We start from the raw sequence: 18,741 nt of genomic DNA on the forward strand, positions 1-18,741 counted from the left end.
GGAATGAAAAAAAAAGCGTATGTGACTGTTGTTTGTGGTTGGACTTCTAATTTAAAAATGAAAATTAAATTACACAATTGAAACTATTTAACGTACTCTACAGCGTTTGAACAGAAATCCATCACTGAAATAGACCTTAGACATTTTAAAACCAGAAGAATGCATTCACATTTCTTGGGAGTCATTCTTCATAAAAGTTGGCTTCAATGCTGTAGACAGAGCAACTTGATGAGATGGCATCAACAACTAACCACGTGTGGATGAGCAGGGGAGTCTCATCCACTGTCTCTGTCTCTGTCTGCAGTAAAATCTAGTGTGGAATGTTGGCCAGGCTGAGAATGAACCCCCTCTTCAATTCTAGCTCAAGTTAAAGCATCATCCAAACCATATGACTGAAGAAAAGTTTCCTGACTTTCATCTGGCAGACACAGTTGTGGTTGATGCCAAAGTGGTGAAGAAGAAAAAAAATCCCGTTAAAGCTGGTATTTTACATGTTTCATTTGTTAAACAAAATTAAAGGCTTGTATATGAAATAAAAGGCGTAACTGCAAATCACTGTATGCTAACATGCTAATGCTCACAAGCTTAAATGTTTATAAGCGCACTATTTTAGATTAATAGTCAGCAAAGATAGTCATACTTTTATTTTCTAATCAACAAAACAAAAAGATAGTTGCTGGCTGATATTTTCCATGTATTTTATAAACATCCATTCTAGAAGCTAATGCAAATCACAGTATGCTAACATGCTAATGACCATGAGCTTTGATGTATTTTAATATTTAGAAGTGTACTAATTTAATATGACAATGTGCTTAAACTTGCTAATCAACCAAACAAAATTACACTTGAAGGTAACATTTTATGGCTATTTTTTTAGTGATTTATTTTTTTGTCACACGCATTCAAGGTAGTGGTTTTAAGCTTAAACTTAACATTACAGTAGCTAATAATAGCACGCTAATGTGATCATGTTTAAGAGATGAAATGCTTAAAAGTCAATCAGTTTAATTTAAAGAGAAAGCATAATATGTAACAATACATAAAACAAAAACAAAGCTAACAGACATTTTACAGATATTTTTGTCATAAAGATTTATACTAGCAGCTTTAGGCGTGAACTTGACATAGCAGATTGAAATTGTTAATAATAGCATTATAAAACGTTAACGTTTACAAGATGTTAAGTTTAAAAGTTACCCAGTTTAATATGTTAGCATAATGATTTGCACTCCTGCACAAAATTTAATAGCTACAGTGTGTTGAGTTCCCCGAAAAGTTATGTTCAGCAGTCAAACAAGCTGCACAATGAGCTAAAAGTTTAACAGAGCCCTCAGACTGTTCATAGGTGTGCCAAGTCCTAAGTCATTTCAACATTTGAGCTGTTTCAGATGATTTTCAAAACAAGCAGCATCCGGTTGATGTTTCATAACACACACAAAAGGAAAATCAAACCAGAAAAATTCATACATCTCGACAAAGGACTCAAACCGAGCTTGAAATGCCTGTGTTCGGTAAATACAGCCAACTATACATCCTGTTACTTTCATTTGTGTGATATCATGAACTGTGAGTGTGGCAGCTTGGGTCAGTAGAGGACAGGATCCCATTTTATAATCTCACTTCCCACAGATGTCCTGAATCTGCTCCTCCTCTTCCAGTATGTGAGCAGCTAGGACTGGAAATTTAGCATGAGGAATGGGCAAGAAGGAGCAGGACATGAATCAGGATGTAAGAGCGAAGAAAGCAGGAACACCGGTTGCTCACAATTTCTAAGAATGAGACAAACCAAACACTGTGAGATCTCATAAGAAGAAAATCTGCACCATTATGCTACCAGGTGTTGTGGATTGTTTTATAAAAGGTCAGGAAATATCTTTATATCTATAATCCCCTTAAAACACACCCTGAAACAAAATAGTAAGTAGGATTTTTAAAGACAAACAAGCAAGTTGATAAATCTGCCCCCTTTTTGCAAACAATAGAGCATCCTTCACGCGCGTCACACTGAATGATGCATCATCCTCATTCGAGCAAGTAGGCAAACAAGTTTTGTGTCCACAAAAATTTAATTTGTGTGAAATTGATAAAGCCACAGGCGTGATTCACTGAGACAAAGAGTGTCAGGAAAGGAGGAATTCAGAAGCTGCCCTCAGATAACAACTCCAAATTTCACACCAAATGATGTTTTTGTTCAAAATGACAAGTAGAAACCATGATACATCAAAGATAACGTTCACGCTCACCAAACATGACCAAAAGTCCCTCAGTCCCTCATCAGTAAGCAGCAGAAGTTGATTCTGCAGTTATATGTGTGTGTGTATGCGAAGGCCATGCACCGTAGAGCTAATACTGACTGAAAGAAGACTGTGGTCAAACCGGAGGAAGTAAACCACAGAGAAAGGTCACACAGTTTAAGTATTGTATCTGCTTTATAAAGAGCTACATTTCCTGTTGACTTGAAACCAAAGATTCAGACTCACATCTGGTATGATTACTGGTCACATTCCTAACAAACCACACTGAAGATGTGCTACTTTTATTCAATCCATCTGTAAATCAGTGAGCAGTGCTTCCTCTTATCTCACCCTAATCTCTGTTAAGATAAAAGGTGAGCACATGTAAATGTAGAAGAAATAATTCAGCTATGAGACAAAGTTCTTGTGCAGATTTTGAGTCCATAGATTAGCCATTATCATGTTTGCCTGTACACAAAACAGCAAAATCTTTTTGTTGAAAAAGTTTTTAGACCTTTTTGATCAGACTTGACAAGAAATATATTATTTTCTGTTTTAAGCCCACAAAATGGTAAAAATTTCCTGTTGTCTTTTGGTTTCAGTCTCACTTTTGACACTAAACTAGTTGAGTTTACACATGCTCTGTAGAAAAAATAAACATGGTACCAACTTTGTAAAGCAGCATTTTCATTCTCCCTCAGACATTACTTTATTCAGTGTATAAAGAAAGCATTTTATTTACACTGTGACCACATGTGCTTTGCTCTGTTAGTGTGGGAAGCGACTTCTGTGTGATTTCCTGTCACTGTCATAGATGTTTATCTATAAATAAAACAAAAACTATCTCATGCAGTCATCTGAACAAATTTCACTGAAGTAAAGACGGCATTAAGCTTGAGCACCAAGGCTTTTAAAGTTGTCCAGCCTTCAAATGTTTTTATCTAGTCTGGCTTTGAGAGCTTTTAAAGGAATAGTTCAAGCCTGGTTTTCACAGTTTAAGGATGTTTTTTTTTTTTATGCTGCATCAATTCATTTAACTTCCTCTTATTCTCTGTCACTCACTAGTTGCCACATGTGATGACCCAATTAGCCCACAGTGAGACTTTGTACTTAACATTGGGGTTGAATGGGACTGCCAGCTGCCTGGGACTCCTGGCAGTAGCAGAGGTAGCTTACTGGCATTAGTATATCAATGGCTCCTCGATCTGGCAGCTGACAGTTAAATGTAAGCTCAAATCAAGAGTTCAGAAAATAAACTCATTATCAGGATACAAAGCAAATTATCACCCCTGATTGGAAGTCTTGAGGTTGGCAAATATAGACGTAAATCTACACCACTGCATCCTTCCTTTGTGCTTACATTTTCATCTCTGTATGCAACAGTTATAATCGGCATTAAATCAAGGGCTCGCCAGCATAACACTGAAAACCTTTTTGCCCCTTGCTATCTCCAGAAACATCCTTTTTTTCCACTGCTCTGCTTTTCAACAAAGTGTTATTGAAACAGTGCTGAAAGCATGTTAAGTTTGGTCTGGCAAGCCCTAATCAGGCCTTCTGTAGAAAGCACAGCATTGATATGCTGATCATAGCCTGACTGTCCACTGAAGGGCCAGTGCACACCACTCAGAGAGAGGAAGTATCCTTTGCCCAATAAGTGAAACAGCCCTCGCTAACCGTCTCATTTCCCCATCCTCTGCCTCGCTTCTGAGAGACTTCTCACAACATTTAACGAGAGCATGTGACAATTTCATAGAAATGTATTTTTCCATTCAGTCTTGCAGACATGCCATCTCATCATGGTCAGTTCTTGGTACCAACAGGGAAAAATAAGTAAATTTTGTCTTTTGGTATATTTTCTTTCAACACGATGGGCCAGAAATGTCCAATCATGGGAAAATTGCCTCACCGGAGCTAAATGAAAAGGGGAAGGCTAAATTCAGAAACATTTGTTCTCACTGATTTAAGTTCTCATGAAGGCAGAGGAGGCATCCTTGTGTGACCCTGATCATTTAGTAACCGAGCGGTGCAATAAATTGAATTTAGAGTACTGTGACTATCATTTATGTGCAGGAGAAATAGGATAGCGCTCAGAGCGCTCATAACTGACTGTGCAGTGCTTTCAGCTTCATGTGTATCAATGATCTCATTTGCCCCTCGATTTAATCACCTCACTGAGGGAGAAGGACAACTAAAGTGTCATCTAAAGACCCTCATAGGGGCTCATTTCTGACAATGTAATGAGATCAAGGAAGCACACATTAGAAAAATTACAACCTCATTTCCAAAAACACTGGAGTGCTATGATAAATGAAAAACATTATCAATAGCGACAGTACTAACCACCACACTATCATGCAGCCATGAAATCCTCATGGTAGGTATAAAAAAAATTATGAACCACATGACAAGCATAAAAACACCTCTTTACTATGGATGCTATACAATTTCTCTAAATTTGTCCATACTGAATCCAATTCTCAATATTAAAACGTTCCAGTTTCACCCACAGAGCGTGCAGCATAAATGAACGATGGCTAGTCACCACATGAGAGAGACGGGAGCTCCTGTTGAGACTTGTCCAGCTACTGTACCGTGCAGGGTGAGGAGGGAGCAGTGAAGGGATGCAGGGGAGGAACGGAAACAGGAAACATGAAACGGTATATGAATGCAGCGCTGCTGTAATGCTGAGGGAGCAGCAGTAGAGGCTTGGTCATTGTGGGTAACTCTCAGGGGGTGGAGGTGCTGATGATGGGGGAAGGAGGGGCGCGCTCAGTCAGACTTCCTCTCTTGGCACACCCTGCACTATCCACTTCCTGTCTGTTTGTTGAAAAATGTCCCCATTCTACCACGCCACTACCTTAGTCCACCCAAACAGACCCCAGCTCAGACCAAATACTTTATTCTGTCACATTTCCTGCTGGACTCTTCCAGGTGTCTGTGTGTGAGTACACACAAACTTCTGCACTGAGAAGGATGAATATAAGGACAGCCTCTTATGCAAATGTAAATGACCAGCAAACACTTTCTATAAGACTAAATGTTTAAAATATATAAAACACAAATGGAAATAAAGATATTTGATTTAACCTATAAACATATCCAGCACATACAACTGTAAGTCACAAAAATCTATATTTTTAAGGTGAAACTTTGGGTTTTATTCATCCATTAGACAAATATTTGCTTTCTTGTAATCTCCAGAGAAATGTTTCCCGATGTTCATGAGATAAATGTTAAATTGTTTTGTTTGGTGATGAGCAGGTTCTGCTACATCTGGAAACAAAGTTGATAAGAGATGTAAATGTAAATGTTTTAGCAGATTTAAATCCAGATCGGATAATTCTCTGCAAAATTGTCATCAAATCTAAACTGCTTTAAAGCCGCTTCAAAGTTTGTTTGCATCCATCTGCAGGATGCAGTTATGAACATAAAGCAATTTACAATTGATGGAAAGAGCCTTTAATGTCTGTTCATTGCACATAAGATTTTACTAAATGAAAATACACACATTTCTTGTGTTTACAGTTCAATGCACACAACCAAAAATAATTACCTGAAACTGAAAGCCAGCCCTTACTAAAATGAATTTCACACACACATACACACACAACCTTCACCACCACGGGCTACAGCTGCAAAAAAAAAGGCACTTTCTGCCGCTGCATTAAAAATCAGATAATAAAAAGGAAAAGCATCTCGGGCCCCAACATTTTTCCAAGCAGGAGCTCCACCCGATTCAAAAGGTCAGTACTCTAACAGACCCGCCTGTGTTGCTTGTTTAAGGACCATTTTGCATGTTGTCACTCCACATCTCGTGAAAAACAGGCTGGGTCACACAGTGGAGAGGAGGGTAGTGGAAAAGATGGTCTTTTTATAGAGTGCTTTTTCCCCTGTGTACTTGTATGCACAGAAGACAAGACCAAACAGAGAAGAGGTGGTAATACTAAAGGACTCATCTGGTACAAATGTCACTGAACAAAATAAAGTTTAATTTAATTTAACAACATAATTTTCAACCCTGCGAGATCTGTCAGGCTTTCTTATTCCATTTTTAAGAGCTGTTGAAACCACCCATCAGTCTAAAAACCATGGACTGAACAGGTCTCTAAGGCTGTCAGGGGCAGCTTGTTTTCCACAGAATGCACCAAGCATCTTCACGCTCATTAATAACAGGGCATTTGTGGATGCAGATAAGCCCAGTGGGATGATGCTGGCTCTGAAGAGCCCATTATAAAAAATAAAAAAGGCAGGAAAAGATGGTGCTCCAAGCCATTTGGAGTGTGTGACTTTATTATACCGAGCTTCAGCAGCTGACTAAAGACACACACATATGCTGTGGTCTAAGCTTAAAGACTGTGGTCTGACTTCCAGGCCATGGTCTCTGACAGGACCGCTCTCTGCAGGCCAGTGTTAAGGTGCATCAGTTCAGAGGCTCAACTTCCTGCAGGACCAGAGATGGTGTCATGAAGACTCATTGTAAAAGGAACATCTGTGCAGCTCAGCTCAGCCCACTTGCTCACAACAACAAAAGCATCACAACTTGGTCTGTGTGTTTTTCCTGAAGAACTTAATGAGTGGTGAATTGACACCACTTTCACAGACAAGCTCCTACAGCAAACAGATTGTTTTCAGAGGTGTCTGTTTGACTGGCAACTGTCTGCTCAGTTTGACAGATTTGTTAAAAAAATCTTTGATCTCCTTAATGACTTTTCCAGAAGATACCATGTCAATACCAAAAGTCTAGATAGTTTATATATATATATATATAAAGTCACATATATATGTATGTGTTTGGCCTTTAAGTGTTACAGAAATGCACCAAAAACAGGTAAAAAGACTCTCGTCAGCTCGAAAACCAGATTTCCTCTGTTGACTTGCAAGTGAACCCTGGTGCAGTTTGAGTGTGAAGCAAACGGACCATCCGGAGAACCAGAGCGGGGAGGTGATGTAGAGCGCAACATTTTGGATAGCTCGCTGTCCATACTGGACAGATTCTAGTAAAACACAAAGACTCACTAGGATTTAACACCAGAGTAAATACTGAAAAACCAAGACTGCAGAAACTCGTGGTTGCTCCGTTGTTTACTTGTGGAGAAAGAAACGGATGAAAGGGAAGAATATCTGTTTTCAGTTCTGGGCAACAGATGAGGCTGGTTCTCTTCTTCCTCCAGATGTTTTTCTTCTTGGTCAGTGGTTGTTTCAGGAATATCGACCCTAATGAAGTTAAGTTTCAGGAGGTTTAGCTCACACGAATAAAGTACATTGTAAACACAAACCAAAGGTGCAAAATCTTTCAGAATTTTACGCCAAATATTGCACCCTAAAAGCCATGTCTATCGCAGAGTCACTTGAGCCCGGTCTGAATGTCAATTGAACACCTAAACCCAGATGTTAGCAAGCCTTATTTTTAAAATATCCAAAAAAAGAGGATATTGGGCAATTTTGAGGATGATGAATGTCTTAGTTGAAGATACCATGTGAGCATCTGTTGTAATTATGAAAGATTTAGCTAGATATTTTGTACCTTTTATAGCAGCACACTCGTGTTTTCTTTACTAACTCAAGTCCTAACCGCCTTTTTTTTGTAAATAAGTCTCATATAAACATGTCAGCATCAAACAAAAATGCCTTTAATGATAGCAATCACATTCTCTAGCAGGCATTGCTTCACCAGATAAATGAGTGGGAATGTAGATTCTGCTCACTGGGAGTCTTCCATCTATGTGTGTTTGTTTTCATACCCCTGTGTTTCACTACATGCCAAAAAAACCAAAACACAGGGGGAAGAAAAACCATGCAGGACAGTCTTGGCGAGTCCTGTTAGGTCCACAAACAGAGACATGTTTGTCTGAACATAACCTGCTTCCTGAATTTCAATGGAGATCAAGTCAAAAAGACACTCCATCGCTACACCTACGCCGTGTCTGAGCTAGATGCCCCCTGTTGAATTCATGTGGGCAGATTAGTTTTATCTCACGGCTGAAAGAATGATTTTCCTGTTCCGGTTATCAAAAGAGGGAAATGCTTTCTTTTTTTTTATCGTTTAAAAAAAAAATCTTCCACAAAACTTCTCTGTGTCTCCCTTGGTAGAGGATTACAGGACTGTGGGCGGGTGTTCTTTCATCATACACCCTCCCCCACACCTACACAAGGGCTACAAGTACAGCCATCCATCCATGCTGGCAGTGAAAGGCCAGTCTTGTTGCTCTGACTTATGTGCACCTGCTCCAGCAGTGCAGCCTGGACACTTGGCCGACCTGAGAGTCTCTATCGCATCATTCACAACACTCTGAGTCAAAAGCGCAGCCAGATTGGCCTTGAAAACGTGGAATAAAGTTCTCATTGTTCAACTGCTTGTGATGCAGACGACATCATCTCAGTGGACTTTAAATTCACACCTTCTATCTATTTAATTTCTGTAATAGTTTTTGCTACACACAAGTTGGCCTCAAGAAAACTTAATCTGCAATTGATATTCATGCCACATTTATACCAAGTCTGCAGACCTTTTATCTCCCCCCACCCAAAGCCTTAACTGTTCCTTCCTCCTTTTATTTTGGATGTCATTGCTTTACAAGAAAATCTAAAGATGAATGAAACAAGTGAAATCTAACGATTTCACTTTGATATGTTCAACTGTTGCATTTAATAGCACCCCCTCCTTCAAGGACCCTGTTTATACCTTCTTATCCACAATAAAAACTAAACCTCCAACGGTTACATTCTGCTCATGTGAATCAGCAAACACATCCCTGCTTGCAAAGAGACCCTAACTCTAAACAGCCCTGGTTTATATATGCAGCAGGACTTCATGGACACCACCCCCACATCCAAAAAAGAAAAGTAGTAATATATATATATATGTGTGTAATAATGATAATAACAACAATCCAAACCCTCCATGTCTCCACTGCTGATTTATTTTCCTTTTAAGAAAATAATAAAATAAAAAAAAAAAGCAAATTGACTGTGAACTTACGATTTTACTAAGATCCATGTTCGTCCCTCCAAGCAGCGAGCAAGGATCGTAAGAGGCGAGGAGAGCCGCTGGTTTCTATCCTAACGGGGTGATTAGTAACGGCGAGGGAGGAGAAGGTAGGGAGGTGGAGCGGGCCGTTAGCTCAACATGTGTCCCGATTTGGTATTAAAATGCTCCTCTATCCCTCATTCCTTCCTTCTGCGTCCTTTTGCCTTTCTATCCGAGCCCTGCGTGCTCTCTGGTCGGCGAAGATTCCCAGCGTCCGACCGCCGAGAAGCCGATGGTGACTACGGGGGGAAAAACACCGGACTGCCGCCGGTGATAGCCGCTCACCGCTGCTACGTTAAAAAAACTCACCCTGCTCGCAGGGATCAGCCCACATAGTGGCTAACGCCGTGATAGTAAGCTATCTTTATTTTGCAAATAGCCCGCTCTCTTGTTAGACAATAGTAGAATAGAGCCTGCGGAGTGGGATGGTTCAAACCCGGTGGTTCCCAAGCTGGGGTCCGGGGACCGCCGGGGGGTCCTGCTGGATGGAGGGGGTGAGTCCAGGAAATGAGAAACAAAAGCTCAACTTTCACAGTTGCTTCATTAACTGTAATTAAAAATGATCACCTGCAGCAGCAGGCAAACAGACCAGCTATGAAAACATAACCCTGACATCATCTTCCTCAGGAGGGTGATGATGATGTCAGTGTTGTGGGAGATTTAAGAGCTATTTACTAAGAGGAAGAAAAACAGAGGGTGTGGGAACCCCTCCACCTCTTCTGACAACAGTAAACAGCCCCATATAAATCATACGTGTACACAAATGGCTGTAGTAGACAAACCACAGAAACCATCATGTCCTATAATCCCGCTTGTAGGAATTTGGCCTGATCCAGATCACATTTGGGTCTTAGTCCTGATATTCACTGCAGTGATGATGAAGCCTTAAAAAGAGCAACTTTCAACATGGGAAAAAAGGAGGAAAAGCTCTGCTGTCACCAATACAGCAATTCTGGGTAAGTGATGCCCCCATCTGGTTTCTGTTATTCAGTCAGCTTAACTCTGCTGTGTGATGGAAGTGACAAGATTTCAGGAGCATGTCTTACTAAAATCACACACACATTATCTCTGCAGAAATGAGATAAGTGTGTAAATAACGCAAACAATTCATGTTTGTAACTAAAACTACACCTGCAATCTGGAATAGCCTGCAGGACAATTTTGGGATGTACTCAGTTTTATTTACTATTGAGACAGTTCAGTTCTCTTATTACATCTTCAAGCTGCACTTCTTTTAGCTGCTGCATATGTTCTAAATCTTAATAATTTAATGGTTTTAATAGTTGTGTTATCTCCCTAAATTAGCTTTATAATTTAAAAGAAAACAAATGAGAAAGAAAACAAATTGGATGCCTATTTTTCCAATTAGTAAAGAGTCAAATCTCTCATCACCATCACATGAAATAAGACAAATTACACTTCTTTTTCTCAGAAATGACGTTTTCTCTGTGAGGGCAGAAAGTTTAAACTCCTTCCTCTATTATTATTTCTCTCTCTCTTTAGGGAACAGATCTTGGCCTTTTACCCACAGTGTTGCTGGGGATTTTCAGGCACATTTCTCTGGACAGAATAAGCGATGCAGATGAGAAATTAAATAAACTTCTTTTGCCTTCAGAGCAGCCTTATTGCAAAGACTTATTTCCTTATAGACGTATAGCGGCTTCCCCTTCTACCGATCTCAAAGGTGTTCTGTTGGTTGAGCTTTGTGGAGTTTCGTGGACCACCTGAATCAGATGAGATCACTGTCATCTTATGAGACCACTGATATTAAGCACTTTGTGATACCCTACTGAAGTTGCCATTTAAAAATGAGTGTGCTGCTGTTCTTTGGCCAACAATACTCAAGATTTTGGTATTAAGATGCTCACAGAATGCAAGACCTCCATCATCTGAATGTTGTAGCATAAACAGAGACTCATGATAACAAGCAACATTTTTTTCCAATCTGCTGGAGGGTCCCATCCCCACTTTATCCATGAAGTTTTAATGCCATTCCAAGCTGCATGGTGGTAAGGAGAACAGTGTGTGTGTGTGTGTGTGAGTCAACACACAGACAATAACAATGATCATACACCTAGAAAATCTAATCTAATACAGCAGCTGTTGAGGGATAAATCTACTGGTCCATTAACTCAATTTAAACTAAATTAGATGTAGTTTGTTTATCAGAAGGATCACTTTGGTCTGATGCACAAAAATAAATCTCAATAGATCTCAATCACCGAGTCATTCTGGGATTACATGAACAGATAGAAAAAACTGAAACAGCCTAAAGCCACACAACCATAAGCCTACTAGATCCATTTTTAAAATCCAGTGTATGATCACAAAACATCAGCTGACCAGCCGAGGGCAACTCAGCCACGATAATCAATATGCTTCTCATCAGACCACTGGAGCAGCACATTATACCTCAGGGCTGCTTAGCAGTCTGTCTCCAAACAATGCCAACTATTTTTCCGGCGAGTCTCTTCACTTCCTGGTACGGCGTGGGCTCTTTGCCGAAGGCTGAGCATTTCTAACATACAGCTGTCCCACTCTGTCTCCGTCGGGCTTTTCAGTCTCAAAACACTCATCTCCTTAGAAAGTCCACCCACCTGGACTAAATGACATGTCTGAGTTTCAGTTCTTGTCCAGTCAGCCCAGCTGCGGGGCCCAAATATGTTTTCAAAAGCAAATAACTTCAGTTAGTTTATCAACATAAATTATTACATGGTGAACAAGTACAGCTAAATAAAGCCTGGTGCAGTGTGTCACACTCCATCTTTCCACAAACATCCTTCTGCTCAAATGAATCAAGTAAAGCAATAATATGACAGTATCTTTTCCCCACATCACAACATGTGTAGAGAAAACAGAGCAGGTTGTTTTTACTGAGCTTGATAGGGATTATTTATCTTATAAAACAGCTAAATTTATTATCAATATCCCCCCCAAAAATCCTGCTCTTTAAAGGAGGTTATGATCAACGGTGGCCATGACCATTTGTGGTAAAATGATGTGGCTCAGTCCAACAAGAACAAAAACTAAATCCAATATTTATACAGCTAAAATGGGAAAAAAGTAGATGCCAGCCCTTCCTGTCTGTCTCCAACAGGTACATAGCATATTCTTTGAAAATGTGAAAGTTTTTGTTGGCCTTCGTCTTGAAGTATTTCTTTGACAATGAACTGCCAGAAAGCAAAAAGCACAGTTTCACACAGCTGAGGTATTTTCCTTCGATGAGACTAGAAACATAGTGATCTGATTAATATGCAGTTACATAAAAAAACAAAACAAAAAACAAGACCACATTTCCTCTCAAAGGATGTTCACATGCTGAGTAAGTCTGATAGATGCAGATAGTGTATTAATGTTATTTTTGCAGTGCAAATGGTTTGATTCAAGACAAACATTTGTTTGATTTGCACAAACAGCTGATTTTTGGGTCAGTACCATAATTGACATCCCTCAGTATGTTACAGCAGTGCTTCGTCCTCATACAAACCACTGATTATCCAGTAATTGTGCTGTGTTGTACATGTGCAAACCTCATTTTTAAACTATCATGGGGCTCTTTAAGTCTGATTCTCAAAGGCCAGTATCCTCAGGAGGTTTCCCGGATTCACATTAATGGGTCATCGTGCAGAATTGACAAGAAGCTGGTGGACCCATTTCATCTCAGTCAGGTGTGTAGAAGCAGGGAAGCTTCTAAAACCTGCAGGACAGTGGTCAACAGAGCTCTACTCTATTGAGCAAAAGTCTTGCACACCCTTTTGTAACACTAACTAGGGCTGGGCGATATGAACCAAATCTTATAACTCGATATTTTTACCTGAATCACGATATATATATATATATATATATATGTCAAGTAACCAAGGTACAAGTAGGCAGAAGACTTTTGTGATAATTTTAGTTATCAATATGATTTAATTTTCACTCTGCTACAGAAGCCACAACAATTGATGTGATAATGCCTGATGAAGTTTACAGTTTATTTGGAACAGTGAAAGTGAATGAACACTGGAAGCATGTTATATAAGCACCTTGGACTTTAGCTAAATGCTAATTTCCATCCCTTGTCCCTGCAGGGACCTCTGTCCTGATAAAACTGTCATAATGAGTTATCAAATCAATAATGAAACGTGGGAAACCAAAGACTGTGCCATTAACTATTCAAAACAGATCGGTGTGAAAATGCCTTACTTCATATGAAAACATCCGGCCTCACCACCAGCCTGTCAGTGATGGATGTATTTTGTCACATAGCTATGTTGCAATCTCTTTTTCAAAGAGGCTGCTAGAGTTGAAGCAGGCTACTTTGCATACCCTGTACTTACACCAGCGATAGTGGTTGCTGTCTGACTTTTGACCCCTGCTACAAGTGAAACAAAAAGCAGTGCTCCATCCCTGTCTTCCTCCCTTCCCACTTTATGGTGCTGTAAACCACAGAAAAAAAACAAAACTCCAAAACAATTTGTTAATCAGAGCCTTTGTTATTGCCGCCAGGAACTCATCGCCACACTTTGTTCCACTTACGAACCTGTCACTCATGACCAGCGCCATTATTCCACGCACAGTCAGTGCAATGAGGCCACAAACCACTGCCTGCTGTTTCTGCTGCCTCAGTGCTTTTAAAAGTCTCTCTTTCATGCTCACATTTGTCTGAGTGTGTACTTCATGTATGCGGATATCCCTCTATAACCTCTCTGCTTTGTGAATTGCAGGATGTAAAAGAAGGAAAGGAGGATCCAAGACAATGAACGTCGGAAGAGGGGGAGAACAAGACTCGCAGAAAAACAAAAGAGAGAACGATAAAAAAAAAAAAAAATGGTTGTCTACGTCCACCCTGCTGAGTCCTGTTTGTGTCTGATGGCTGCAGACCTGCTCCTCCCATGAATTCCACAGCTGTCGGGGCACAAAATGATATCAAGGCAGGGTCCATTATCTGAGCTCACATGTAATTATCACAAATAATGCCAAAGTAGGGATAAATGTACACCAAGGGCTATCCCAAGGGATATATGAGAAGAAAACCTCTCTCTCTCTCTAATATATATATGCACAGAGATATAAAGAGATAACAAATTAGTTGACAGTAGCTGAAAGTTGTTTATGAATAGTTGAAACTAAAAAAGTAAAATAATCCTAAAAAATGGAGCTGAAATAGTTCAAAGTGGACTAAAAGAAGGTGAAATATCCAGCTTCGACTACTTCAAATGTTAGCCATATGACTGCAGACTTAAAACCCATCCACATTGTTCGTGTTTAACATTACATTAAAAGAAATGATTATTTGTTATTGAGTTAGTTCGATTATAACCAAACTCAAGTGTCAGGCTGACTGAAATTGTACTAAACCGAAGATAATTGTAGAAGCCGGAAACAGCAAAATAACCACAGGAGATGACATGTATCTTAATTTTAAAAACATAAATACATAAAAATACTAAATAAATAGCATGTATAACATGCATAGAACTTTGGTTATCAATTTATTGGTCTATCATGTAATAGACAGCATATCACCACCTATTATAGCGGAGTCTGACTTTTCCGATTTGCATACTGAGACAAAGAGAGTAGTTCAATTAAATGGCTTTATCAAGCTGTAACCGTGGCTCAACTTCACCACCCCTGCAAGCATACTAACACTTTCATTAGATCTGGAAACACAGCTGTATACAGTCATACACAGACAGAACTTCCTCAGTGTGGACTAACTGGGAAGGAGGAGGCTGGCAGGCAGTCTAATTTAAGGCTTTAATTATGCAACTTACAATATGGTGTCACTCAATGTCTCACACTCCATTTCCCAAATGGTGCCCCAGAAGTTTTCTCACAAGCACTAATTATGATCCGTATTGGTCCTAACATGACTGCCTAGCCCAGCTTTTCAATGAAAAACATCCTGTGGCCACAGACAGCTCCGACTCCGGGAGCTGCCACCCCTCACATCCTGGAGCTGAAAGATTAAAGTTATAAAAATGTGGAGTGTTCAGCACTAGGTTGTTATTTGTGTTGGTTTTCTTATGACTATTGAGAATACAGTTGGACGCAAAAACCAAAACATGCAAGTCAGAGATTCACTCCCTCCCTAAAAAAACTTTAAATTAAAGAGTCAGCTGCTATTATGAAGCTAAACATGTCATTAAAATCCAGGGCTGTGTGTTATCTGGCTGCCCTGGTTCATGCTTTTTATAACCCGTTGTGGACACTATGACGGAGAGGATTTTGAACACACCGTGGTTGTTTACCCAACTCAGCAGAGAGATAGGCACACAGTTCTAGGAATAAGCATTTTACAGTGATTACATGAATGCTTGGCTCTGTTCTTAGTCTATATTCTCAAGTGAACTACAAAGAAATGTAGCTTTACATGAGCTTACTAAAGATGAAGCTAATGTGTTCATGAATTATGACTTAAAATTGAAGACAAACTGTTGTTTTCCTACAAAGGAGGTGAAAGCCAGGCACCCAGGAGATTTAGGCAGCTTTGGAAGCACAACAGATCAGATGAGATTATCTCTTGTTGATCCCCTGTAAAGTAGACAGCAGATTCATTGATTCCCCCACCACCTAGCACAGCTCTGGATCTTTAGTCAAACATCAACCATTTAAAACAAAAGAACAATGAGAAAAAACCTGCCAACAGTGAGGGCAAACAGGAACTTCACAAACCTGGCAAACCTGGCAAAGGCTCTATCATTGCTTTACAGAAGAGAAAGTGGCACCATCCGCATAAAAAAACCAAACAAACAAATATAAAGGCAGATGGAAATGTCATGCTGAATGCCAGTCATGTTGAAAAACACACACAAGACTTGTTTTATCTTGCCTGAAAATGTTCATCTTCCTGAAAGGCAGCGGCCAACACCAACTGATAAGCTGCAAAATAATCAAAAGAATTTCAGATAACTGGGAGCTAAAATAAACCAGAAACATTTCTTGTGTTTTTAACCCATTTATCACCATTTACCACGACTCCTGTTTGATTAGCTATTATCCTGCAACACTGTTTCCTTGGACAGGGTGTGTGATCTCAGGATTTTGGCAGTGACCTAAGTGACACAAGCTTGGCTCAGGACACATAAAGCCATGCATGCTCACCCCTCACTTCTAATACATGCTACTACTATCCGGCGTAAAGGGTTTGCAAATCCATGAGGACCATCTAGATGCACAGTTGCCAAAGGTCTGCTGTGCACATTTAAGCTATGTTGACTGGATTGCTATATCTTGCAGCCGCTGATGGGAGAAGCATTTTGCAGTACTCCTATGGCAGTTTGACTGGATGGATTCATCTGACCTACTTTTTACCCACCCCTTCTCTCCCTTGTGCCTGGTCTGGAAAGAGGGGAGGGGAGACCACCAAGCAGGAAGAAGCGGGCTCAGCACCATATCAGCAGCCTACATACATCTGCTCACTAGGACAGCAATTCATGCAAGGTCAGATGTTGCTCTCGAAGCTGTGTTCATTATTCATGAGGAGCCATAAGCTCAAACACAACCAAAACAGAGAGGACCTTGCATCTCCTCTGCCTTGATATAATGCAGAAACCACCTCCCAGATCTCATCAGAGCAACACTGCTGGCCTTCACAAGCTGCTGTCAAACGTAACAGAGCTCCATGGCGCTTCATCTTGCCTTCATCTAGCCTGGTCTGTACAGAAGATAGACTAAACAGCACCGTTATCTGAATTCAAAAGACCATTGACCCACATTTCAACAGCTCTTTTGTTGTGCAATGGACTAATATGTATCTCCTAAATACAAACAGACATGTGGGTAAGAAACGACAATCTGAATCAAACAGAGGCAGAGTAAAAATTGGAAGAATGGAAAAGACAAATTCACATAATAAATAAATAAATGTGCCCATATCTCTTCTTTTCTGACACAAAAATCACAGTGAAGTTCAGCGTATGAGCTGTCAACAAACAGACAGACATGTCTGTTAATCCTCCCGACACATAACTGCTCTCCGGCAAGACCCCTATCCCACACTTCCAGAAGAATAATATTATTGTGTTAAGACATATCCCATCTGCGCTCCGTACCTGCCCTCTCTCAAAGTTTTCCCTCTCCAGCTCCAGGCTGTTGGCCCCTCCGGTCCGTCGGATTACTTTTGGGATAGCGTTAGGGACTTGCTGCATAGAGCTTTTTACTCGATCCATTGTCGTCTGAGGGAGGGAAAAAATGGAAAAGAAAAAAAAAAACAGCGGAACAAAAATAAAATTTAATAAAATCTGTCGATAAACAGGCGAAACTGTAAAAAAAAAAAAAAAAAAAACTAAAATACAAGCAGCGTCTACTATGGCGGGCAGCCGTCCATGCTGCTCTGGAACCGTCACCCACGTTCACTGGATCATTTGGCCTTTCTATCCAACGGCCCCTCAATGACAGCAGCAGCGACGTAAAGTGACGCATGCTTACGGCAAGACGCTACTTCCGTTTTTCTCTCTACAGTAAGGCTCTAACTGATTAACCAACACAACCCTCAAACTGTTTTTCTCTTTGGCTAGTTTTGTTTTTTTTTTTCATTATATACATATATATATATATATATATATATATGTGATTTGTTCAATCATATTTTACTTATTTATGTTTACCAATTCACATATCTTTACTCACTTATTGTTGAATCGAGCTGTTTTACTGTATCTGTATGCTATTAATTACCCTCTTTACTTGTATATTGTTCAATTGAAATTAAGTTCAGAAAAAAGAGGCTATGGCCCAGTCAAAAAAATTTCTCCAATATAACTAGTAGGGTTCAGGGGTAATGAAACAAATTTATTTTTCTTTTTTACTTGAATTTGATCAACTATTTTTCCTTCTTTATTAATGCCAGCTTGTGTTGCATTATATATTGTTGGGAAGTCTGATTAGTCCAATTTACAACAAGGAATTACAATTTCCTTACTTTTTGTGTTTAGTTTATTAATTTTACCAGTTTTATACAGGTCTAGTATGTATTTGAACTATCTCTAAAGATTTTAGGTCCATTTTAATTGAGCACCAAAGACTGCTTATGTCAACTGCTTCATGTCAATAGTGCTCATTTGATTTTAATCTAAAATACAGAAGAAAATACTTAAATATGTATTTGTGAACACACATTAAACTAAAGGACTTTGTGCATATCTGCAAAAATATACTTAAGTAAGAAAGGTAGGGGCATCAGACCTTATGAGGGGCTTTTACGCACAGTGTCCTCACAGGAAAAAACCCGCTGCTGTTGTGAGCGACTTGACATCTCTCAGCTGCAGGAGGATGAGCGTCGCTGGTATTTGGATATTTTCTCTGGCAACGGTCACTGACTCCTCCCAGTGTTTTCAGCCACTGGCTGAAGCTCCAGCAGGGTCCGCCCACACCATCTGAAATGTAGAGATTTATTTACTCCTGCCTTAACTAAAGACAACACCAGTCTTATCTAACAAAGACTGCTTTACAGAAACTTCACTTGATATGGGTTGAATAGTTTAGTAA

At 39.8% G+C, this 18,741-nt stretch overlaps 1 protein-coding gene across 3 annotated transcripts in view; it reads right to left on the reverse strand.

The window, feature by feature from the left end:
• Window positions 1–17,617, reverse strand: part of hip1 (huntingtin interacting protein 1) — a 37,716-nt gene extending 20,099 nt beyond the window's left edge. For 2 of the 3 annotated variants that reach the window (XM_041995573.1, XM_041995572.1), the window contains exon 1: window positions 17,307–17,617. In XM_041995573.1, coding sequence (XP_041851507.1) covers window positions 17,307–17,423 — 117 coding nt within the window. In that variant the 5' untranslated portion in view covers window positions 17,424–17,617. Of the gene's footprint in view, window positions 1–9,216; window positions 9,712–17,306 lie in introns of those variants that run through there. The other variant, XM_041995574.1, reaches the window with a different exon arrangement.
• Between the last annotated feature and the right edge of the window lie 1,124 nt (window positions 17,618–18,741).

Source organism: Melanotaenia boesemani, chromosome 9 (genome assembly GCF_017639745.1).
Source record: "Melanotaenia boesemani isolate fMelBoe1 chromosome 9, fMelBoe1.pri, whole genome shotgun sequence".
NCBI lineage: Eukaryota > Metazoa > Chordata > Actinopteri > Atheriniformes > Melanotaeniidae > Melanotaenia > Melanotaenia boesemani.